Source organism: Ischnura elegans, chromosome X, assembly GCF_921293095.1.
Source record: "Ischnura elegans chromosome X, ioIscEleg1.1, whole genome shotgun sequence".
Lineage (NCBI taxonomy): Eukaryota > Metazoa > Arthropoda > Insecta > Odonata > Coenagrionidae > Ischnura > Ischnura elegans.
The window spans coordinates 59,149,026-59,176,011 of record NC_060259.1 but is presented as its reverse complement, the minus strand read 5'-3'; the positions used below and the strand labels follow the sequence as shown (position 1 = coordinate 59,176,011).

Genomic DNA, 26,986 nt, shown 5'->3' with positions numbered 1-26,986 from the left:
TCGGGATCACCTCAAGAAAGGCATTCCTTCGACGATGACTACCTCCTTAGACGCAAATCTTAGTCCGCAAAGCCATTTCTTCAAGTTTTGAAATTATAAAATTCCGCCGGAGGTCAAATCTTGTGAATGCGGTGAATTTTGTTATAATGGAAACTTTAAATCTGTAATTTTGGCTAGTGACTCTGAACAGGTGTGCAGCTGTGCATTGTCTTGTTGAAGAAAGATTTTTTTGCTTTTAACGAGGGCGCTTTTCTATTTTTTAACATCAAACGGTCCGATAACGATGCCTAATACTCTCCCGATATCGTTTTTCCCTCTTCCAACTAATTGATGTTGATGTTTCCGCATGAATTCCAAAATATCGTTGCCATGACTTGATCGGCCCATTTCAACATCTTCGCCTGCTTAAGAGCTTCATTCAAGAGTCCATCTTCAAAATTCCATTGTTAATCTGTTATTTTGTCTCTGTAGTGTAGTGATGAATCCATATTTCATCAAAATTTATGAATTGATGCGTAAAATCCCTGGGATTGCGAAGGAAAAGCGCCAAAACAGCCTTTGAGTTGACCACACGATTGCGTTTATTCTCCAATGTCAGAAAACGCGGCCCTAATCTTGCCGATATTTTTTTCAAACCCAAATTTTCGCGCAAAATTATAGCCATTGTGCTTTTAGATATGCCTGTGGCCTTACCTATTTCGTGCTCTTTGATACGTGTAGAACTTAAAGCCATGTCTTGAATTTTGTTTATCATTTTAGGGGTAGACACTTCCACGGAGCGACCGGAACAATGTTCAATTTTTTGGATGTATGGCCAAGTTTTACTCATTTACTCAATTCGAAATAGTTTTAAACACAGGAGCAGATCTTCCATAAGCTTCATTCAAGTTAGCGTTGATGTCTTTCGGCGTCAACCTTTTCAAAATCAAGCGTTTGATCACCGCACATAACTCAATTTTATCCATTTTTGTGTACAAATGAAAGTTGTTCGCTACAATTGGCAACGACAATGAAACTATGGGATGGATACAGCTGAAACTTTGACGGCTGACTAGTCACGAGTCACCTTTTAGTCAATATTAATTTTTTATACTAGGAGAGTAATTTCTTGGAGATTCTTAGGACTTATTGAACGACCCTCGTACCAGAATCGTGGTAGCACCGAGTTTTGAGAAATAATTTCATCAATTTCCAAAAAAATATAATTATTATAAAAAAAATTGGTCTGCCGGCTTAGGCGTTCAGTGATCTGAAAGAAAAGGACATTCTCGTATTCCGGCATGATGTTTTTAATGACCAGAATGACTAATAAGTTAGAAATCTTTTCAAATCACATTGGGCCTTTTCCAAACGTGAATCATTAAGTTTTTTTGCGCTGTCCATTTTCTGAAATTCTGGGTAACATAAACGAATTTAGAGCATCACATCTAGTATCAATATATTTTACTTATAAATAGTCTAATTTCATAATTTGCGAATTATTTGTTCCACAGAAATATTTGCAATTGAGGGGGTGCGACAATAATTACATAGATGAATCGCAAGCCTCGGGTCACGTGTGCTTTATCCTGTAACTTCCTGTTTATTCATAGTTTTTGTTTACGGTTACTTCCAGAGATGCTCGGGAAATGAGCTCTTTTCACCGTAATACTTTGGTGGACTTTTTGTCTATGATTGAGTAAAGATTCTGCCTGACTTTAGGAAGAGAAGCCGACGTCGCTAGTAGAGTATTGACGAACAGGGTGAACTACATCAAAAAAATTGCTTCCAGTCTAAGAAGTAATCGAACTACTCTCCACCCAGTGCGAAAGTGGAACTTTGAATTAATGGAAAACTAACTCTGCTGAGTTTCATTCGGTGTTTTGAATTAAAGGAATTAAATCCATGCTTGCAAAACCATGATCGGGAAATGAGCTCTTTTCACGGTAATGCTTTAGTGCGCTTTTTCTCTATCGTTATACCCTCTATATAACCTGTTTTCCCTATACACCCTCATTCATTATTCTGCGTTTTCTTCGTCTACTGATTAGTCTTGACGGCATCGGTCATGGAGTAGCTGACTGCAACCGTGTGTTCGTGTGTTACCATTATAATCCGATTGACATTTTGAGTTGAAAGGTGGAAAAGTTCAAGTTGGAAAATACTACGTCTTCTCAGGGAGTTAAAAAAAAGCCTGCTCCATTCATTGGTAGTGGGCATGTGCCGTATTAAAATTCCACCAATATGTCCTCAATGAAGACGTCGTTATCTTGAACATTATAATGACGTTACATCCCCAAGATCAGATTATAATGTGAGCATTGCGGCGAAAAGTTTGCCCTCGCCTTTATGCCAGAATACTTGTGGCAAGTAATTTTTCACCGAGCAGTTACTGCCTTTTTTCCGCCTCATTACCGGATCTCTTAGAATCTCGCGAAGTGTTTGGATCGATTGACGGTAAATGGTAGTTGTTGCCGTGAGGTACATTGAGATCTGCTGGCTACCGAATTCTGGGACTGCTGAAGGAAACATGGAAGGTCAGCTTATCTTTACTCTTTAAGCTCCTTTCCGATACGAAGCACGTGCTGTGGAGGGCGCGGTTGTTCAGGATTGTCCTTGGTGCGATTAAAGTTGCTAACTCACGCTGTGCCAGTCCTACGGAATAGATGGCTAGATTCGATTAAATAGTGTTTTACTTGCAGAGTAACTGCCTTATTTCGAATTCACCATGGACGAGCGCAGCATCTTTTTCATGCTTTTGTGTGTGTTTTTCTAATAGGGTGGTTTCCTATTATTTTTTTATTGCCTAAATCGAAAGAGTAATACTCCTGGAGTACGCATTTCACGCTCTTAGATTTTCGAATGACGATATCTATTTTTCGCGATTAAACGGAAAGTGAAAATTTTCAAGCGCGCGAAAACGCGACGGCTAAGTATGAATGATGGGAAAAAGTTCGTGTGACGTATTTCTGGTTCCCGCTGCCGCCCTGTGAGGTGACCTTGAGGCGAGGCTTGAGCGCTGATACGACGTAGGCTGCTAGCAGGTAGCTGAGTACCCTGCTAGCAGGTAACGCTTGGCTTAAATATGGATTATTAATACCTTATCAAACGAAGGAAACTTTCCGACCTTAGACAATTTTAATAAGTGATTATTAAGAGATGTTTCCCTGAGGTCTGTGACTCATGCATGCATTGGTAATCTCAGACGATGTAAAACTCCTATCCTCTCGTGTAGAAACTAGGTCCCTGTGACGTAACGCGGAGTGGAATCGCATGGGCGCCAATCTGGCCTTTTTCAAATGAGGTTAAAATTGACCATTGCCATTCGTCTAAACCGGTATTTCTAAAACCAAATACTTTGTATATTATGAATACGCTAATGGTGGGTAACGAATCGCAATCAATGCCTTTCGTTTTCTTTGATGAAGGAAACTTACCTATTATTTTGTCCTATGATTAAGGTATTCATGCGTCACTTGGAGAGTTCATAGGCCACATGTGGTTTACACCATATACGCAGTGGCGTATCCAGGGCGGGTCCGGACCCCCGCCCCCCCCCGCGAAATATAAGAGCATAATTATTTTCCTTCATAAAAGAAAACAAAATATTGAAAAATCATCAATTTACAAAGTATTTTTTTAACAAATGAAGTTTTTTCAATTGTGAAAAGTGTTAAAATTAGTTAAAAATCCATTGCTTAGTATAAAAAGATACAGTGTCCGGCGTGATACGGTAGAAATCTTTGATATTCAGCTTATTAAAACCACTTGTCTGTTTCCAGTTTCCACACACTTTTATTTACACCCACCATGGTTTCGGCAGCTTGTGCCATTATCAAGGTGGCACAAGCTGCCGAAACCATGGTCGGTGTAAATAAAAGTGTGTGGAAACAGACAAGTGGTTTTAATATGCTGAACATTGCTTAGTACCCTATTTTTCAAAAATTTTCCCCCTAGTTTTGGACCCCTCCCCCCGTACGAAATTCCTGGCTACGCCACAGCATATACCAACGCCTTTCTCCCAAAAATCTGAAAATTATAAGAAAACCACCAATTCAAATGTGTGTGAGGCAATCCTTGCCCAAAATCCACATTTGTAACACCTGATTATTGTATGAAAAAGAAATTTCTCAAGGAATAAAAAATATGCTTGAGGGTTAATAAAGTAAAATGATCCTCTTGGTTAAATTTCGGATAATTGAAAGTTGGCCTTCGAGAGTTTTAATCAGAAGCTTCTTTCTAATTTAAATCTTCAATTCAGGCACCTAGTTAATGAACCCACGCTCCCTTGGTTATCACTCTAATTTTGTGTCTGACAATCTCAATATAATGATATTCAACTTCCAACTGGCGTGAAGAATTGTCGCGTAGTTATATTTTCACATAATTTCTAAATTTGGACATTAATATTTTCGTAAATACCCCAGTTGAACACACAATTTATATGCTATCTGTCTTTATGAATGAATTCACGCCATAATTGGTTTGAGTGAGTAACTGGGAAAATGAATTTACTTTTTTTTACTAAATTTGAAAATTTTTCATTACAGAACCGATGTGTTGCTCAATGGCCACGGGATCCTGTCGATCAGCCTGCGAAAAGGTGAGCGCTTAAAAATCAGGCCATTCCGTTGAAGTAAATTGGAGTTTAAAAAAACCTTTTTACATCGAGGTTTGTGTGTGTGGCCGATATTCAGCTTAGGATAGAAGTTTTGTTCCTGAACGAATGACCTTGTGAAGGATACGAAATGTGAATTTTCGATCGTCAGTCTGAGTATTTACGTGTTTTAGCTGGTAAGTGAGTCGCTTGTATGTTTATCTAAAAAAATATTCCTTTATCCTTGCAGGGAACAAAATTTGAAGGTTAAAATCATGAGTATAAAAAAATAAAATTAAAAAAGATAAAAAACCACGCTTTTTCCCAAAACCGTATAAAATGCGTTATCTATTGAAGAAACTAACGCCTTCAATTGAGAAAATTTAAAACGATTTTTCCTTATGTAAATTTAGTTAAACATTAGAGAAAAGTGGATACGATTTTTAAATATTGTATTTTCATCAGAAGTAAGCAAGTATGCAATATTACAAGTCGAGCCGACAACAGGAAGTGGGATAAATATGAATTACATGATTCCATAGATCAAACAGACTTACGAAACAGGTTAAGAAAGGGGGTGTTAAAATCATTCATGATACCATAGCCCTCTTCGAACTTATAGTTGTCAGGTTCTTGTATGATACATCTCTTACTGGATATATTGTTACAAGTATGCTTTATGGTCATATATATAACATGTCTTGTATCCCGAAATAGTTCATCACCGGCTACGAATGTGCTGAGGTCTCACTTGTTGCCCCTCTCCTCGCTTCGTCGCGGGCCAACTGCGCGAATTCGCCCGTGAAGGCCGCATCCTCGGCCGAAGCAGCGCTCATTGCTGTGAGCGACGGCACGAAGCTCAGCGGTGCGGCGTTGAGGCCTATGTGCAACCCTTCTATAGTGCTCCAAAGGGAATGCATAGAGGAGGCCCAATTCCATCCCATAGAAGGCTGATTTATGTTACCACTTCGGTTGCATTTTAATCCGTTTTCAAAATTGTCTGCGGAGCGGTGATGAGTTCAATTCGATCAATTTTTTTCCAATTTTTTATAGTAGGTATAATGTTTGAAATTGCGAGGAATAGCATTTAACAGTTATGAACCTGATGGATTACGAATAAAGTTCGGTTGATATCTCTAATTATACCTTATTTCCACGTGAAACTCGGATCGATTTGTCCGTCAGTGACGCCAATGGCGACTTTTGTAAACCCATTTAAATGCGCGGTGTGTGATATCACATTAAGAGGTCTTTGATTTCTAAATTTTTGTGATTGTTCTTTATGTTTTTTTTCCATGCAGTTGGCCGTCAGCTACTGCTGGCAATCTAAAAGAAATGGTAAAAAATTGTTTTGTGAAAAAAAGAAAATTGCCAAAATGATAAAATATTGCAAAATAAAAAAATACTAAGATAAAATAAAATCATAAAATGCAATACGAGGTTCTTTCAATAAGTCTTTAGAAATAGGTATAAAACAAATTATATTTGGTCAATTTTTTATATTTTTCATCATAGTTTTCTTTTAGCCGCATAAAATTTTTAAGCATTTTTCCGAGCATTTGAAGACGCCCAAAAAGTAGAATTTCGGGATCTCCTCAAAACAGGCATTGGTTTGGGTGATGACTTCTTCCATAGACGTAAACCTTTGTCCGCAAAGCCATTTCTTCAACTTTTGAAGTTATAAATAGTCACCGGGGGGCAAATATGGTGAATACGGTGAATTTTGTAATGATGGAATCTTTAATTCTGTAATTTTGGGTATTGACTCTGAACAGGTGTGCAGCTGTGCATTGTCTTGTTTAAGGAAGAATTTTTTTGCTGTAAACGAGGGCGCTTTTCTATTTTCTAACATCAAACGGTCCAATAACGATGCATAATACTCTCCTGTTATCGTTTTTCACTTCTCCAATTACTCGATTTAGATAATTCTGCAAAAAGTCCAAAATATCGTTGCCATGACCCATTTCAACATCTTCACCTGCTTTTCGGCGCGTTCGTTTTCAAAATTCCATTGTTTTAGCTGTTATTTTGTCTCTGTAGTGTATTGATGAATACATATTTAATGAACGATTATAAAACCCTCAGGATTGCGAAAGAAAAGCGCTAAAACAGCCTTTGAGTTGACCACACGATTACGTTTATTTTCGAATGTGAGAAAACGCGGCAGCAATTTTGCCGATATTTTTTTCGCAACCAAATTTTCGCGCAAAATTAAAGCTTTTGTGCATTGCAATATGCCTGTGGCCTACCTATATCGCGCGCTTTGATTCGTCTAGCACTTAAAACCATATCGTGTATTTTGTCAATCATTTTGGAGAGTGGGCACTTCCACATAGCGTCCGGAACAATGTTCTTTTTTTGGATGGTCAGCAGTTTGAACTCATTTACTCAATTGTAAATAGTTTCAAACGCAGGAGCAGATCTTCCATAAGCTTCATTAAAGTTAACTTTGATATCTTTCGGCGTTAACCCTTTCAAAAATAAGTGTTTGATCACCGCAAATAACTCAATTTAATCCATTTTTGTTAACAAATGAAAGCTGTTCACTACAATCGGCAACAACAATGAAACTATGGGATGGATACAGCTGAAACTTTGACAGCTGACTAGTCACGAGTGCTATTTTCTTGTCAACATTAATTTTATGTACTAAGAAAGTAATTTCTTGGAGATTCTAGGGACTTAATGAACGGCTCTCGTATAAAGATATTAAGCAAAAATTCAAGGAAAAATTATAATTATTTGTAAAAACTTTCTGTCCATTGGGACTATTTTCCCGATGCCAGTTTTTTGTTAGTTTTAGCTCTTATAAGATTTAGTGTGCATTTCACACGCTCACTAATAGCCTGTCTTTCAATTTCTTCACTTACACTGGAAATATAATACTGGTCCCCTAAGCTTGTTGTGTCAATTCTCGCCTTGGTGCGTGTAAAAACGCACAATCAAAACCGCTGAAGAGGTGGTATATGTACTCATCCGCTGCTGGACCATCACCCAGTTATTGGGATCATATTTGTGGGCGAACCTGTGAAATACTGGTTCACCCGATTGGGATTATCGATTGTGTTGATTAGGGAGTTTACATCGGGAAGTATAGTAGATGCTCGCAGTGTCTCAGCCCGAAGGTTGGTTTGGATTAGTGAGGGAAGAACTCAACCAAAACTAAGCCACTGACGGTGAATCCTCCCACGTTCAAAGGAGGATGGAATGCCTTTCTTTCTCTGGACCACTTCATACTTTGAGGAATTTATTTGCAGGTATCCAAAGGCTGCACCCGGAACCCTTTGAGCAGTTTACGTAGCGCTCTGCCCACTAGCCTACCACATGTTCATGAAATCACAAAATATAATCCAAAAATGCAGTCCTGGCAAAAGCTTACTAAAATGCCTACTTCATAAATTGCATACATTATCATTGAATGGGATTTACTACTTTATGATTGATATTTTAATGCATGTTGAGTGTGGAAAAGGTTTAATTGGTGTTTTAAAGAGAAAACTAAGGCGAATTAGGATAAACTTCTTCTTTCTCGCGAGAACTTCCGAGGATTCCTTTAAAATAGGGCATTTCATTAGATACCCGGTCGTATGGTCAGCCTAGTCTGACAAATTTTAAATAATTTTAATTATTCATTTTCGATGATGAAAACTTACTATCATTAGTGCGCGAGAGGCCACCTGTTTGTCGAGAATGTTGGCGCACCCTCTGGCATAAGACTCCAAGTGTGCTGGCCATTTTACGAAATATTTTCATTTACATTATTGAGTAAAGAGCATAAATTTGACCGTATCAAACAAACCCGTTTTGCATTTATTTAAAATTCCTTCCCTCGATCCAACATTATCCAGTTGTGGTCATTTGTCCATGGCCCTTCAGGTAAACCCCAAATACAAAGTTTTCATGGCGAATTTTAATCCTTGGTGTAATAAAGCCGTCACTGATAGCATTGAACTTATTTGATGAATTGCATATCTAGCCGCTGCTGCTTACATTTTAGAATTTTCAGCATGAGTTCCCACGCGTATTTTGTGGAATTGTTATTAACCCATTAGCGAATAGCGTCCGATGTATCGGAGGCGTGTATTCAATTTTTTTCTGGGCTCCAGTTGACTTGTGCTACATTTTGATACTATATTAAGTTCAAATGGATGCCTGTATTCACCGCCCTAATAATATTTTAGTTGATTCCCTGAATTTATTGACTTGAGGAGCAATTATGTGAGACATGTCATTGAAAAGAATTTTCAGTCACCCGCACGGGGTAAGTAAATTATTTTTTATTGTAGTATTTTGCTCAATATTTTGATAACTTTTATCTCATTTTTCTTCTAAAGGCTTATGTTTTTATTTTCAATATTATCTAGTTTTTCTGTACTATCTTGAATTTGTAATCAACACTAACACCTGGCCGCCCGACATATCGGACGGGTTGTATTATTTAAACTACTGATTGTAAAAATTTAATAATTGCAGAAATATATTAAAATAAACCTTATTAGCCAGCATAATTACTTTCTAAATGAATATTTTACAAAAATAACTTTATGCACTAATGGGTTAAAACCGGTGAATATGAAATACGGTGGTGTTTGTAAGACAGAGAAGGCAGATGGGGCGTGGGATGGTAAGCCAAATGGGATGATTGAAATTCTGTTCAAAGTGCTTTGAAAATTTGTGTTTGAGAGATTTCTCTTCTGTTTAGCTCCTTTTTGAGCCGCAAAGATTATATTTTTTGACGTCAGGACCTCGAAAACGTCTTAAAATGCATTCAAAAAACTTGGAATTAGCAAAATTCTAATGCCATGCGTACCTACGATCATTTGGAGCACCATGGCGTATCACGAGGAGCAGCGGACGAAAAATGCCGTAGAGGTTGAAAAAGAAACTACGCATTTACTGTAAAAGTTGAAGTGAATATTTTTGCCTCCCTGAAAAAAAGGTCATATGGCTGAAAACTACATGGCTGCCAGCTCCTTTATCCTAAGTGACTTGGCCGTGTTGAATGAGTATCGCTTGATGGTGGGAGGGCTTGCCAGTACTAAAAAAAATCAGTCACGCTTTTGTACTAAAAAAAAACAGTCACGCATTTAAACGCGGTAAACTGAAAGACTAGCCGAATGGCATCCCGTCACATTCATTTTGATTACATGCGGCGTAAATATGGTTACCTACGACCAAGATTTACAACAGCCCGATATGCGAGGGAAACATCTCTACATCTACATAATACCCTGCGAGCCACCTCTAGGGTGTTTGGCAGGGGGTGATCAATCACCAGCATGCAGCATGCATTTGGACTCCCACATGCACACCACACCGTCCAAAAAACGTCCCGTATACTAACAAACTATAGTACTATATGCTTTTAGAAATAATAATTGAATTAAGAAACATGCATTAATTTTTAAATAGGTTTGTAGGCTTCGCTACAAGTCATGCAATGTATTTACGAGTTCTATTGCTGCCGTTATAATCTCTTATTGATCGTGGAAAAAATGACATTCGGAATCTGTATGTTCTACAATCTATCTCTCTTATTTTATTTATATGATCTGATCTTCCGTAGTATGTTGGCGTCCGTAAGATATGGCTAACTTCGTCAGAAAAGACACTGCTCTTGAATTTCTCTAAAAGGTTTAGTCTATTTTTCAATCTACGGTCCGACAGAGATTCCCATCCGAGTTTATCTAAGAGGTCAGTTACATCCTTGAATCACGGATACTAGCTCAGTTTGTGTTCGAGATTGATAGAATTCACGTCTACGTACTTTTGATTTCAGCATAAACATAAATAAATGCACACCTATGTAAGGAAAATACGCAGCAAATATTATGCACTTGTTTTTTTTTCGATACATACGGATATTAATCATTAGCATAATCAGCCGCACTAGGCTTCTTTTTATTTGACTAATGGCTTCTGATACCATTGCTTATTTTTTTAAAGTAAAGATTTACTACTGGAAATACCAAGAAAATTGAGTTTCGCCTTAAAAATCTTATTGAATAAATCTAGCATTTTGCCTTTTTTACCTTCACTTTCGTAGAGATATACCAGAAATTTGTTGAATTTCGAAGGATTGCAATCAATGGATATTCTTATATGGAATCCAACAGTAGCATGTGATGATGGGGAAGTTGTCGCAACATGTCGCTGTAATAATTAATTGTGTCAATATTGCTATTGTCCTATTTTTTAAGCTTAATTTAAAGAACTTTCTTCCGTCCTAACGTAGGTGTTCTCCATTGTAATCCATCTTAGGATGATCTAGCGTGTATGAAGTTCCAGCAATATATATTTTGCCTCAGTCTTGCCCTTACCAGAAGGAATAATCTTCGAATCTCATCGAATTATCGACGATGCAGCATCCCAACGCTTATCTATTGCCACCCAGTGCTCTGTCGAAAAAGATTCCTTTCCTAACTACCCTTATAAGTGGCTCGGCAAACCGTGGCGTCATAAAAATCATCCGGACCTCGTTGGTGCATGAATTTGATCCCTGGGTATATCCTTGATTTTTGTTTTGAAGGCCCAAGATTTTGTATGAACTATCAATTTCTCTGGCTTGGTGGCGGCTGTGTATAATCCTTGCCTCCTTAACCGAAGATCACGGGTCCGAATCCCGCTTGAGTCGGTTGCCCCTATCCAGGGCATTATAATAGTCCACTAATATTTGTTTTAGCATCCCGATGTAAAGGCCTAACACTGCTGTTTTTGTGTGTTGAATATTAATAAATAAATTTCAGTTCTGGGTAGTAATTCGTGAAATTCATCAATAGATTTTGATGACGGCGAACTAGCTGTAACACGTGGATTTAATAATTTATTGTGTGGAAAATTGATACTCTCCTGTTATTTTATAGGAATTCCCTCCACCATACCTTACCCGAGATTTTACAATCACTGAAAAGGTTTACCGTAATGTGTCTTGACAAGGTGTAACAATGCTTTCCACGCGAGGGACCCAGGATGGAATCTTAACCCTTTTAGTTCCGCCAACCGATGTACCGGCTTTTGCCTCCCGACCAAAAAGTGCCAGGAGCGAAAGTTTGGCTTTGAGGTGGTAAATCGTTCCAATTAATAATTATGAACCAACTTAACTCTTAAATAAAAAATTAGGATTAATCATTATAGTTGAAAATTAATATAAACAGTGTAAAATAAAAAAGCATATTGATATACCAAAAAATTACTCAGCAGATATTTTCTCCCGAAGATGTTCATTTAAATACCTTTGGCATTTCTCGCCATTGCAACTCCAAGTAAGTGGCACTGTGTGGGTTAACCCTTTCTAGCCCAGAGCTGCTTTTGGGAGTTATCAAATTTCAAGATTTTTCATTTTGAAAAATTGAAAATTTTTCACTCAATCATAATTATCGTGGCAGGTAAATATTTCGTCATTAACATTTACACCACAAAATAATGCGTAGTTACGATATCTACTAAATAGAGCGGAAAATTCATATTGCTTAGAAGCAACATTGGGTTAAATTGGGTTAAAAGTGGTGTAAATTCTCCCTGCTAGAAACCATCTGTAGTTTATCAATTTAGTGTGACTTCCCACCGAAGTATCTTACCCGTGTTTTCCCCTCACTGTTAAGGGTTTTTCTTTTAATCTCACCGGATCGTTCGCGATGTAACATCCAACCGCTTACCTGTGGACACCTGACGCTCTTCCGTCGAAGAGGAAGATCCTCACTACGCGACACTTGCGACTCTCCCACCGAACCGTGGCGGCATTAAACTCTTCGCGTACATCTCGCGACGCAGGAAGCACGCGGGAGAAAAGGAGGGAGTGCTTAAACCATTCATTGGGTGTGAAACGGGACCTCGGTGAAAACCATTCCTGGCACCACATGCTCCCTGAATTAGTTGGGCCAGGGTGTATTCTTAGCTCTTCGGGCTCCCCGACCGAGGCGACAGTTGTGGAAGAAGAGGACTGCGGGATGTCGGAGTTGGAGGGGAGGAAACACCGACAAAGGGGTGCCGGAGTGGGGAGAGGGAAAGAGGGGGTTGTGGGGGGGGGGGAGGGGGTCGGAGTCGCCCGCCGCGAGACTACTCCTTCCCGGCCTTTTGAGAATCGTCCAGATCCGCCGGGGAAAGTGAAGTATATTTTTAGGGAGCGGGCAAGACAGTCAATCAAACACTTCAAAATTTGTCCAAAACACATATGCACGCACATAAGTTGAGACCGTGGCCTCCTTCCCGTTGGTTTGGCAGCTCGGGACCGCGAGGAGAATTGAAGATGTCAGAAGGGGATGGAATGAGGCTTTTAAAGAGGCCGACGCAAAGTCTTCAACATAGGAGGAACGCACGTGGTAGTGCTTGCTAACAGCGGAGTATGACACTTTTGTTTATTAGGTAATGTCCTGCTTCGTGGCCAATTCTATAGGCTCTTGCATTAATCTCAGCGTGAATTAAATCCTGAGATCAAGAATTAACTTTTTATTGGATACCTGCGCTACTTTGGATACCGTGACTGTTTTTACCCGAGAAATCCTGTAATAAATCCTGTATTCCCATAATTAATTATTGTGTCAATGTGCTAGTCATAGTCTCAATGACGACGAGAGTTAAACTTGAGATTTTGGCTTAGTGGTCAATTATATTAGCTGGAATTAAAAATTGGGAGTAAGAATTAAATTTTCATTGGATACTCGCTCTATTTTGGGTAACATGACTGTTTTTACTCGAGAATTCCTGAAACAAAATTCCCCAAACTTCTTAATTTTATCATTGTGTTAGTCTTAGTCTAAAAATCAACGAGAATTCATACTGTAAGCCATGATGGTGGACGTTCACGTGAGTTCTTTGCCATCTCGCATGGTATTCACGTGTTTTTCGGGATGAGATTCCAAAAACATGTCTTAACCACTTACTTCTGTGTTGATTGATTACAGAATTATATTTGAAAGTGAGGGATAAAAATGAGGCATCGAAATATTTGTATTAGATCCTCAATTTCTCGCTCGAAATCCTGATCTTAAGTCTAATCTCTTCTAAATCGGTCCATTGGACGCGTGAACGCTGATAACTTTGAGCCAGAGTCTCCGTCCCCCATCAGGTAGAATGGAATCGAAGACAGAATTAAGGATAAGGCTCAGGCCCTTCAAAAATTCCAACGCAAAGCCCCCAACAAGGAAGAAAGGCACGTGTACTGTCTTGCCGACAATCTATATTTACAGCTGAAAAGGGTGACTATATTTATAGACCCATGTTCCTCACCAAATTATGTCTTTTCTTAGATTAATATTAGCATGGAATGAAACTTGACATGATAATGTACCCACTTTGACGAGTGCTCCTCGCTGTCACTAGGGTCAACCCCATATTTTACAGAGGAAATAAGCAAAATCATTTCCCGTGATTAGTGATTTAGTACACTATTGTTGCGAGGAAAACTGAATAACAGCATTCATCAAAATGTGAGACTGCGGATCGCGGAAAGAATTTCACCTGTATTTGTATTTTTTTTCGGAAACTGAAGGATGAGATCTGGAAATTATTATGACTTTATGAAATAATAGGGTGGTTTCCTATTATTTTTTTTATTGCCTAAATCGAAAGATTATTACTCCTGGAGTACGTATTTCACGCTTTTAGATTTTTAAATGACGATATCTATTTTTCGCGATTAAATGATAAGTAAAAATTTTCAAGCGCGCGAAAAAGCGACGGCTAAGTATGAATGCCGGGAAATCTCCGTGTGACGTCGTTCTGTCTCCCGCTGCCGCAAGTGAGGTGACATTGGGGCGAGGCTCTGAGCGCTGATACGACGCAGGATGCTAGCAGGTAGCAGAGTACCCTGCTAGTTGGTAGCGCTATGCTTAAATGAGGATTACTAATACCTTATCAAACGAAGAAAACTTTCCGACCTTAGCCAGTTTTAATAGGTGATTATTAAGACATGTTTCCCTGAGCTCTGTGCCTCAAGCATTCATTGGTAATCTCAGACGATGTAAAACTCCTATCTATTCGTATAGAAACTGGGTCCCTGTGACGTCATGTGGAGTGGCATCGCATGGGCGCCAATCTGGCCTTTTTCAAATGAGGATAAAAATTGACCATTGCCATTCGTCTGAACCGGCATTTCTAAAACCAAATACTTTGTATATTATGAATTCACTAATGGTGGGTAACGAATGGCAATCAATGCCTTTCGTTTTCTTTGATGAAGGAAACTGCCCTATTGTATAATTGAGTGAAGAGCTGCGTCAAATCAATCTTAAGATTGTTGTCCAGTGATGATGTTGATAATAATGTCAATTCTATTCTCGCTATGCCGTTAGCTCAACATATGTTACAAGTGTGTTATATGATGCCACGGAATTTTACGCGCTCATCTCAATCCAATTTGCCTTACCTGGAGAAACATTTCCATGTCCTAGAGATTTTAATGGTTCATTTGTTGCACTAGAACATCACTCACCCCCATCACAGTGCAGTCTACTAAACGCGTTAAAAATTTTAAGAAAATAACCACGGACTTGCGAGCGGCGTGCCTTTACGGAGTCACCCATAAGTGAATTCCACCGTGAGAAATCACCAGCCTTGTCCAGGATCCGAACCCGATTCTCCCAAATCCGCGTCAGTGGTTCTACCACTCAACTATCATAGTGTCTTCTTTCTGAGAATTGTATGAATTTTCTGACTCCTCTCTCGTCTAAACTCCTCGAAGAAAGAAGGTGGATAAATTTGCAGAACACCAGGCGCGAATCAGTGAGATTCGGGTACGAATCCTGGTCATGGCAAATGATTTTTCCTCCGCGGAATTTTTTCGCGTAAACGTTGCTTCAAAATATGTTGGAACATAGTGCCAGGCAATGCGACTCAAAATAAAGCCTAATCCCCACCCTATTTGGCACCTGCGAATTAAGGGAAAGAATTATACATTATTTAGATACCACGAGGGAATGGGATGAGAATTTTAAACATGCCGACACACATCCTCCAGCAAACAAGAGACGCACGTGTTCGAGCTTGCTGACAGTGAAGGAGGATGTATCTATTTACAGACCTGCGCTACATTCCTAATTATGTCAGCTCCAACATTCGTCTCACCGTGGATTGAAATACGATATTGTGATGCACCGGAATCACAGATGTTTCGCAGTATGACGTGTACCACGGCAGTCGTTTTCTAGAGAAATTAGTGACAAAAATACCAATGGATGGTGATTAGAAATCCAGTAGTATTCATTCGTCAGGATCTTAATCTCAACGTGAATTCCAACTTGAGGCCGTGAAGACGCTAGGCAGCTGGAAATTGGAGAAAAATCAGGAGATCGTTGAAGGGGATTGTGTTGGCCTTTTACAAATGCCGACTCTAAGCCTCCGACGAAGAAGGGACGCACGTGGCTGAGCTTGATACGATGTTGGAGGAGGAAGTCTTTATTTACAAACTTATACTCCTTGACCAATCATGTTATTCATGGATGGAATATCAAAGTGAATTAATACCTACGAATAAGGTATGCCGCATTTAATCACCAGCATAAGTAAAAAAACTGGAGAATGGTTTGACGCAGCTCTCCATTCACTCCAAATGACTCATAGTTTTTAAACTTGAGATGATTTATCCTTTTAAACACTGCGACTACTTAGTCGCTTTTATCACCTTTATTTATCATGTAACTACTGTATTTACTAAGTCTCAATAAATCCATTGATATTGCATGCAGTTTGAACGTCTTCGGTATCATGTTTAATGTATAGTTAAAATTTTCAAACAATTCACTAATATTTCGAGTTTAACGATCACAGAAGTGAAGGTAAAGGCTTTTTATTGCACTTTTTAGAGAATCACTGCTCGAGTAACCATACCATAGCCATAACCTGAGTCTTAAGGCGATACCTGAGTTCAGAAAACGAGATCGAGACGAGGCTGGCTCAAATCTCGTCTCGTCTCGCAGCAACACTATTCCTAAATCACTGAGCTTTTATGCTATATCCCTTGAGTGCCCTTTCTCTGGCATCAACCCTGACGAATTCCTTAACTGTGAGATGATATCTTCGTGAATGCCAGCTTCACCTCATGAATTGATATTTCCACATTTTCCAAGAGTTCCATGACTTTTAAGATGCTTTAAAATCTATCTTTATGTGTTGGCGTTAATGACGCTGAAACATGTTTGCCAATCCAGTCAATTAAAATACCTTTGATGAGAAACATTAATTTTACGAATTTTAGAGTCCAGAGTGGTGTATTGCGTGGAGTTGTGGCTTATTATTCTGAAGGTACAAGGAAACAATACGAAGTAATGATACATTGCACGTTTTCACACTAATTTTATTTAAAAGGAGTCAGCATGTTTCATTGCACAGCAGAATCATCATAGCTAACAAAGAAGTTAAACATGCCAGAATAAATAGTCACATTACCAGGTTGACAATAAGTTAAAAGAGGTTTAACAAAGAGGAAGATGTTTAGAGGAGATGGTTTAACAAAGAAGTTAAAAATGCCAGAATAAATAGTCACATAGTAGGTAGGTAATTCTGGCATTCTTTGTTAGTCCTGATTTTACTGCATTGCAGTGAAGCATATTGACTACTTTGACATAAAGATTTATGTGGAAAAGTGCAATATATCATTATTTCATATCTTTATATCTTACAATGGATTACAATGGATTATCTTACAATGTATATCAGCCTCCACCATTCATTTCATGGTATCCTTACAGTTTATTCATCCGTCAGCTAAAGGCTTGATATTTAGTCACCACTAAAATATCAATTTTTAATTTCAATCAGCTGATGGTAATTCTGATAGTTAAATTTCCATCATCCTTGTTCAAAATTTTCATACTTCTCTTCACCTTTCTTTCCTTCAGTTCGCTCTCTTCTCCTGCATCGTTCTTACCGTTCGTGTGCCAATTTTTATAATTTCCCAAGTATTTCGATGGCTGAAGATCCGAAAATCCGTGATGCTTACCTTTCCGAATGCTATTGTCCATCCATAATACTTTATTTTCAATGAATTCCAGCCACACACGATTTCAATCCAATGGATCCTTTATAGTACCCGTCGCCGCATCCATCCCTTCACCGCTGACTTTCATCAGTTCATCCGAAAGGTAGGGGAAGGATTAGAGCGAGTAGGTGCCCTAATCTTCCCCTCACCGACATTTTGGGAATAGGGGCTGTCGTTCGCCCCCTCCAGCCGTGCCCCTTAAATTACCACGAGGACCTTTTATTTCCATATTAGTATGGTATATCAGATGCTACGTTAAGTAAGTAAAATGAATCGGCGGATTCAGTAATGGGGAAGTACCAAGAAGAGTGGGCGAAAAAATAATTCTTCTAAAAGTCTCGAGAAGAAGAGTGAAAAGCTTAGTTGTTCACATTATGAGGCAGGATGTCCTGATGAAAACAATCGTTGAGGTACAAGGGGAAGGGAAGAAGGACAACGGACGGCCCCAAATGAGTTACATAGACCTAGTTATAAAGGATGTAAAGGATATAAAGGATGAGAAGAAATACGTCGCTATGAAAAGGCAAGCAGATAGGAGAGAGGAATAGAGAGCTGTGTCAAACCAATCTTAAGATTGTTGACTGATGATGATGATATTCATCACCCTTGAAACAGCTCTATTTAGCCTTTATATCAGGGGGCTATAACAAAGAACATTGGACGATCGCTAACGTCCGCGCTCTGGATAAGAGTAACCCACCCAGGCGAGACTCGAATCCACGACCACCTGTTTGGCAGGCGAGGACTGTATCCCGCCGCCACCGAGGCCGACAGTTAGATATTACTCATCCTTGAATGTAAGGCCCTTGAAGCATTTCCATAATCCTCCCTTCCTCATGTGAGAGCTTGAGCATGCTCAATGAATTGGTGGGTAAAATATTCCAATCGTGATATGAATGAAACTCTCCTTCCTTCATAGAAAAATTGAATTGTATTACCCCTGCGTCTTTTCTCCAAAAAATTTCACATTTTTTGATCGATCTGTCCATCCCTTCATCGTTGACTTTCATTACTTCATCCGAAAGAGAGGAAATTATCTATGACACTTTTAAGGTTACAAATCCGTACAACGTGAGTTGTACCCTTGAGAGCGACACTGTAAGTGTCGAAACTGGCTGGGCTAAGTGAACGTTCCGTGGAAAATTCCGAAAGTCATTATTACTCCCGCAGACAGTAAAAGAGTGCCACACAAATGTTTTACTTTTATTGCCTTCCTCCCCTTTTCAGTATTTATACTCAGGGCCGGTTCTAGACATTTTTCTGGTGTAAGGGAACAAAATTCTTAAAAATGATCTGATAGGTAGTTAGGATTTTCTGTGAATGAATTTTAAAATAAAAACTAATAATTTAGGAATAAGGGTCCAGAATTAAATATCAGCGTGAACTTATAACGTGCTTGCTCTTATGTATTGAATGTGATATTTTTAGGGGTTAAAAACCAGCTCTTTGGCGCTCCCTTTTGCTTGGCTCCTTACGCGGTCGCGATACTTTACTTACCGCTTAAATCGTCCCTGTTTGTACTCCGGACTAGTGAAATAGGCAGACACACCTCTGAGCCTCTGATCTGCGGACTTCGGCTTCCGTCGAGTCCCACCGGTCGCGGAAAGAGAGGACCCTCCTTTGATCCGGAGGATGCGAGTGGTGGTGGTGTTTTGACAGCACCCACCCTCCACCCCCTCCCGCCCTCTCCGCACCAGGCAGCTATTGAGCGTAAACTCCTTTTATGTAGCGCTCCCGGAGCGCAGAAATTGGATAAGACGTTGTCGAGTGGCGAAGAGGCGGGGGTTCGCCTCCCACTTCCTCAGAGACACCGGCCCAGGACATTGTTGTGTCGGGGCCCTCGCGGAGGCGTGAGAGAGGCCCGGGCCCGCCAGACCCGATTCACAAGGACCCCGTTTCAGACCCAGGGGCCCTCTCCTCATCCGAATTATTTCTTTTCTTCCAGTTCCCCATTGTGATAACATGGGACACGGTTCAAATTAAAGGGCTTAAAAGAGTCCATAAGACCTCTGTCTCCCTTGCCATTGTTGGTTGCTCCAGATTCACATTCAGGGGTTTTCTCGGGCGAGCTCATATTGTGCCTGCTCCTTGTTTTTTTTTTGTTCGCGGTTGGCTCAAACGGAGAAATGGTCGACGGAATAAGATGGTTAAAGATGACGGGAAATCCGAAACTTGAAGATGTGAATGAGGCTGAAAATTTGCTCAAAAGAAGTACGACTAAATTTAATAATGGAGCCAATGGGGTTCAAATGTACCTACTTCGAGATACCGTGAGGGATTTTCAGCTGTATAATCAAGGTTGTCTAATATTTTTTTAAGAAGGGAAGGTGCTGAAGAACACAAACTTGCGGTATCAGATCGCAACGAGATTTTTTTCCTTAGAAATGAGCTTCTTCAGAGGTGCGTATTTTGCGTCCATTTCGCCGAAGAAATAGCTGCCTAGACGTAAAAAATATGTATGACCATACAAGGGTTTTCCGGTGAAGGTAAACTGTGTATAAGCCTAGTTTCTTAGCCTTAGTGACCGTTTCAGTGATGGTTTTAATGCCTAATGCGCGTCTTAAAACAGAAATTTAATGATTAAACCCCCAGCCAGTAACGCTCGTGTTTAACTCTAAACCTCTTCACGTTCTTTGACGTGATTTCAGAACATACTTATTCACTGTGAACCATAAATCATGTTGCGGGTGCAGAAGATTCATGAAGATGGCTTCCTCAGTTTAATTCTGTTTACATTCATTGTCTTGGACGACATCAATTCAGGTGGATTAATGGGGTCTCAAGAAGATAGCTGAGTGCATAACGCTAGAAAGAGTGATACTGAGGGAAAATTAATAGCTCGTCTGCATCGTTAGGCAGAATTTTCGCGGTCGTTGGTAAAGGTGCAAGTTTTAACTATATAATAGGTATTATGTAAGCGAAGGCAAATTTTCGTCTTAGTGTTTCGTCAATTTCTCGTGAATAAATTGAAATATCGTGAATAAATGAATGTTATAGCAATTAGAATGAATGTCAGAGGTTGATAGTTAAACACGAGCGTTACTGGCTGGGGGTTTAATCATCAAATTTAATGGAATTAATTTATGGAAGCAAAAATCATGAAATGTTTAATCACGTTATTGTAGAGATCAGTGTTCTAATTTTTTTATCTACTACGTATATTTTCACAAATTGGCGAATAAAACCTCCATATTATCTTCATAACGCATATTTTTTGCACTGTTTGTAGAATAGAGTAAAATGGAGATTCTTTTATTCTTTCATTTTTCTCATATAAGCTCTGAAATTTAAATTAAAACTGTGCGCCTTTTAAAAATGTATTGTAAATCCACAGTTTATTTAACGAAAATATCGCTTTTAACCCAGCATTGGTCAATTTTATGTAAACTCTATTTTACCAGAACATTTTCTAACACGAAGGCGATATGTTAGGAGGAAATCCGAAATTATGTACATCCGTAGATAAGGTGTTGAAAACCCGAAATTAATTTAGCGAAGCGATTTTAAAACCCATTCCGGGCCACTTTTATGCATCGCACACTCACTGATAGCATGGGCCTACCCACCGGGGGTAGGAGGGGGCAACTGCCCCCCCTAGAAGCAAAAATAAATTTAGTTCAAAACAAAAGTTATGAACAAATTTTCCTTTTGAAGAAAAATGATATTAATATAAGACATGGAACTAAAATAAAAATATTTATTTTTTCAGGCAAATAAATATAAAAACTAATAAATTGTTGTCATAATTTCCTTAAAATGCTGGTTTCATTAACCTTTTCTGTGCAAAAAAGTTACAACTACGACCACGGCTAGTTTTGCCCCCCCCCCCTAGTTTTGATTCTGGGTACGCCCATGACTGATACAACCCAAGTGTTGGTCTGGATAGGTTAAGGTATAGCTCACCTAATTCTAAGCCACAGGTGTGTGAATATACCACATTCAGGGCAATGGAGCCAAATCCTTTCCCTGGACCATCTCGTAATACGAGAGTTTTTTATTTTATATTTACTAGAAGATCCAACCGAGATCGGAACCCGGGACACTTCGATTAGCAACCAAGCGATCTCCCGCAAGGCTCCCTCATTGGCGTAGTGAGGGGGGAGGTCCAGGGGGTCCGGACCCCTCCCGAATTATAAAAAACACATTTATTTTGCTGCATGAAAGAAAACAAAATATTTGAAAAATCATGAATTCACAAATGATTTCTTTGAAAAAAGAAGTTTTTTCGATTATGAAAAGTGTTAAAATTAGTTTAAAACCCTCTACTTGGCACCCAGTTTTTTTTCCAGCCTTTATATCAACTCACCAACCTGTCTGTTTGTTTGTCTGTTTGTCTGGTACAAATCTTGTGACTCAAATTTGACTCACTTCCTGTGAAGCAAAAACGCTGAAATTTTGCACACTTCTTCATTTCCGATGACAATACATGAAAATATAACTTTTTCTCTCCAACCCCCCTTTAACCACCCCCCAGTCAACCTATAGCCCCCCAAAACATGTTTTTGATCTAAGAAGTTCCAAATGGTCGATTTTCGTGTTTTGCGACCACAGTAAAAGTTATCCACTTTAGGCATATCCACATAGTAGGCATTTAAAAGCATAGGGGTGGCATTTTGAAACATAGGGGGCTTACCATTCACTGAAAATTTAATAAATATAGTGACTTTTTTAATACGTCACTTTTGGTTTTTCGGGGTCACTGAGTTTTTTTGCTTTGTGTCATATATAAACGTTGCTCATCCCCTGTAATCTAAATTTAAAGGCTGGTTTAAAAAAAAAAATTTTTTATAAGAGCTTATTTGATTTTACCTCCCCAGAACGAAATTCCTGGCTACGCCGCTGCGCTCCCCCAACTATATATAATGTATAAGCATAAGTACAGATAGAACACGGATGGATTTTGAAACTAAGAGATAGGAACGTCGATCGAGAATCACCTTCTGCTTTCTGTGCTTATGCTCAGACCCCCGAGCTACCAAAGTTTCACTTATCACCATTGTATAATATGTATGTATTAGTCTAACTCCAAATAAATTATATTATGTACATTTATTAGCCTTAGTGTCCGTTTTAGTGATTAATTTTTAATAGGTAGTTCTCTTCTTAATACATAAGGTTGATGATTAAACTCCCGGCCCATAGTTCTCGAGTTAAATTATCAACCTCTACACGTTCGTTGACGTGATAAGAAAACATGCCAATTCACTCTTAGGTACTGTGAACCATAAATCTTGTCGCGTGTGCAGAAGATTCATGACGATGACTTCCTAAGTTTTCTTCAGTTTGAATTAATTATCTTGGACTAAATCAATGCATATATATGGTTGAATATTAATCTACATCTACATACTACCCCGCAAGCCGCCTAAAAGGCGTGTGGCAGGGGGTTTTAGGACGCCAGCCATTTGCACATGAAAAGAAATGCTCTAACGGAATTACGACTGGGATGTATTAAAGCCCTTTATGGTTACGGGGAAGAAGGAATTCGCACATCTAACTGTTCGGCAAAAAATCTCTCTTAATGTATCGCTTCTGTTGGCCCTGGAAAAAAAGTGGAGCTCTAATATTATGTTTTCTGTGTCGCTCTTAAAGATATCCATTCTCAATTGTTCAAACAATCTAAATCTAGCAATCCAAGCCTATTAATTATATTTAGTCTAATGTTCGTTCTCGAAGAAATTTGACTACGTAGATTTCCGCGGCGTTCAGGTTCCAATTTCTCCATGTTTCCGGTGCAACCGCGTCGGTTTGTTGGTGATGACAACAGTTTCGCTGGCACTGCTGCCAGCGTCTTCAGGTTGAAGATGATATTATGAAGAAAAGCTGGATTGCGATGGATTTTACTTGAAGGGTGAAAGTTTTTACGATGGTTTCACGTATCCTTGTCACTATCGTAAAAAGTACATATGAAATTCAAAGAACAATGGCACTTATATTTATTAAGTGATGAGAAATGGCTTAAGTAATCATCATTCAACTTTCAAATTCATGAGGCCATCCATTCATGCGGACGTACCCAGCGGGGGGCAGGAGGGGGGCAACTGCCCCCATATAAGTGATAATTAATAAATTTAGTTCAAAACGAAAATTTCTTAAAATTTTGGTTTCATTAGCCTTTCCTGCGGTAAAATTACGACTTGAACGACCACGGCTTGCCCCCCCCCCTCAGTTTTGATCCTGGGTACGCCCTAGCAACCATTCATTCATTATCTGATACATGTCACTCTTTATTTCTGTCATGGTTCTTCTGCACTTTTTGGAAATGTTACTGTGTATTTTTTTTTAGCTGGGAGAGTGAATTTATGTCAAAACTGTAACATATGTGGAACCTTAAGTCCTATGGAATAGGTTCTTGAAATTAATAATATTCTATGCTACTATGTGTAAAAAAAACTTCTTTCCCCGACGTCCCTCCCTTAACGAATTTATGTCAAAACTATGACATATGTGGAATCTATGGTCCTATAGACTAGGTTGTTGAAATAAATAGTATTCTATGCTACTATGTGTAAAAAAACTTCTCTCCCCGACGTCCCTCCCTTAACGAATTTATGTCAAAACTATGACATATGTGGAATCTATAGTCCTATAGAATAGGATCTTGAAATAAATAATATTCTATGCTACTATGTGTAAAAAACTTCTCTCCCCGACGTCCCTCCCTTAACGAATTTATGTCAAAACTATGACATATGTGGAACCTATAGTCCTATAGAATAGGTTCTTGAAATAAATAATATTCTCTGCCACTATGTGTAAAAAAAATTCCCTCCCCGACGTCCCTCCCTTAACGAGGGGCACTCACCGCTGACATCCGCATGTGAGCGCTCCTCCGTCCGTTTGATGAGCGTGAGAGGCTGGGATGTCGCTCCAGGGGTGGCTGGATGAGGGACCCACGCTCCTCCCCGCTGCACATGTGACTCACTCGGAGAATTGTATCGAGTTTCCCGGTTGAGCCGGGAAATGCCGCGTCGAAACCACTCAAGAAGTCTCGCCGCGTGATGCGTTCATTTTGGCACCAACTGTGGTATTCATAGATTCCGAGTTTATCTTGTCTCACGGATGTCTTTACTTTGACCTTTTCCTGGATAGCGTTCTTTATTTTAATCCTCGGAGTGAAAGCATATTTTATTCAGTAAATGTTGGCTTCCGTCCGCCGATAAATTCTCTGGAGTAGAAGCCTTATTTTGGTCGCCTTATTCTCCGAAAGCTTGAGCAATTGTATAAGTTTCTCCATAGTAATCTTCGTTATGCCTTAAATATGGTTGCTATTAGGTTGTGCCATGTGTCCTGGAAATGTGATCGGGATTTTGGAAGTGATAATTGATGATAGGTAACAGGTTTTCATGGTAATGAAAATCAATGTATATACAGGTTGATGTATAAGTTTTTTCGATTGAAATATGTTCATCGGCCTGATTCATACATTAACTCCAATCTTACTTGCTAGTCTCAATACATATTCCACAGCATGTTTATAATTCCACCCTTCCATTCTCCTGCTGGGAAAGAGAAATTCAATCAATGATTTTTATGGCCTATGGTAATAAGTCTAATGCTATGGCTTAAGTGATACCGATTTACGTTAATTTAGATGATACGTCCCAGCAAATTGAATGTTGTGCATTCAAAAATTCATACCGAAGATGGAATTCAATAGCATCTTTATATTTGCTATGATGTTAAAATCTCTTTTTAAAAGCCATTTCAGTTTTCAAAGAAAAAGTAAAATTACCAAAAGCCATTACAATTTTCCAGGAAAGAGTAAAATTACCGTGAAGATCAATGCATTGGTGAAGAATTGAAGTCTTAAGACCCAAAATCTACTTTAGTTTAACGACATTTCAATTAATGTCGTAAGTAGCCAGCACTCATTTGAAAATATTTCCCGCCACCGATTATTAAAAAAAAGATTGCCATGCATTCACAGCTATATGCAATCGTTCTTTTGGAAGCTCCGTAAGATTTAACTATTTAACACTTTAAGCATCCGTCAAAATGGCGTATTAAGCGTGAAAATAATCCGTATATTAATTTCTAGTCCTATGCAAAATATTTAAATGACTGAAATCAATTAAGTTACAAGACTTTGAGGGCGATTAACGACATAATACAGCCAATACATATCATTCTGTCGCAATTGAAAGCTGTTTCACTTGTAAATCACGAAGGCAATGAGATTCTGCTATTGGTGATCCGAAAAATATCTTGTACTGATAGTAGAAGATAAAGAGTAAGGCGTTGATTAGCCAGCCACAATTATTTTTCAGCGGCCATCGTGGAGAGATGTGGATTCCAAATTGCGGAGCTCATTATTCTGAAGCGTTTCTCATCCACTCGATTTTCGTTTTGCACATAACGTGACTATTTTAATAACACCAGTATGCTATGCTTCCTCGCCTTTGAGTATCCTATCAGTTGCCAATCCTGCATGTGATATATCCCTATCTTTCCCGTTTTCATGCTGTGAAGTATCTCCGATTCCACTCATTTGGAGTTAGGAAAACAATAAATTTATCTATGCTGTATGTGTATCTATCATTTTTTCTGAGTTTCAAATAAATCGTATATTGTGTTTTTTTATAGTAGGTATTGGTCTCACGGCGCTGCAAGGATAAATTAATTATTTCAGTGCCTTTAACTATACCCAGCACGGTCAAGTCTAAGAGGAAACTATTTTTTCCCCCCTGCCTTGCAACTCTCTGTCAATTCATTTAATACACATAGGCTTCCCTGCATACTAATTCTAAGTCAATTCGCCATCACAGACAAATCGCCTATGCAAATTTTCACGGGTAATAATGTTTATCAATGCCAGGGTTGACTGGTAGCCTCAGATCTCAACTTTACCTAGATTTCTCTTCAATGCATTTTTGATCGACCATTCTCTACGAGCTCTGTGATAATGATAAACTATAGGAAAACGTGTTTCTGCGGTCTCATTGCAATATATAATAATAATAATAAAATACCTATATTCGGGTGAGGTTGAGACTAAGAAGTCCCCTCTTCCACCTAACCCCTTGGTATCGTCAATGCAAACATATTAAAAAATGGTAGAAAAACGTTTACATTACAAAGATATACAATATACTCTATTTGTGAAATGTCAAAAATATAACCAACTATATGTGAAAATTTTGTGTAAAAAAGATTTCCGTTTGTGGGAAAAAACATGAGGATAAGGGTGTAGTATCCTTCAGCGAAAAAACCCACTGCAGGAAAACGCCCCCACAAGAAGGGGCGAGATATACGATGTAGGTTGGGCGAAAAGACTTAAAAGAGGGAACTTGGTATCTTAACGAAATATGAAGTGCAAGGGGAAGGGATTTTATGCGATTTCAAAATTCGAGAAAGCCCTTTCGATTCTCTACCTCCAGGCCTTGGTGATTAATCCACGAGGATAATTGACAAATGGACTATCTAAAAGTTGACAG

At 39.0% G+C, this 26,986-nt stretch overlaps 1 protein-coding gene across 1 annotated transcript in view; it reads left to right on the top strand.

Annotated features, from left to right (window-relative positions):
• Positions 1-26,986, top strand: part of LOC124171038 (reversion-inducing cysteine-rich protein with Kazal motifs) — a 149,182-nt gene that overhangs the window by 33,792 nt on the left and 88,404 nt on the right. Inside the window, exon 2 of the mRNA XM_046550185.1 lies at positions 4,530-4,582. Within this exon, the coding sequence (XP_046406141.1) occupies positions 4,530-4,582 (53 nt within the window). The remainder of the gene's footprint in view (positions 1-4,529; positions 4,583-26,986) is intronic.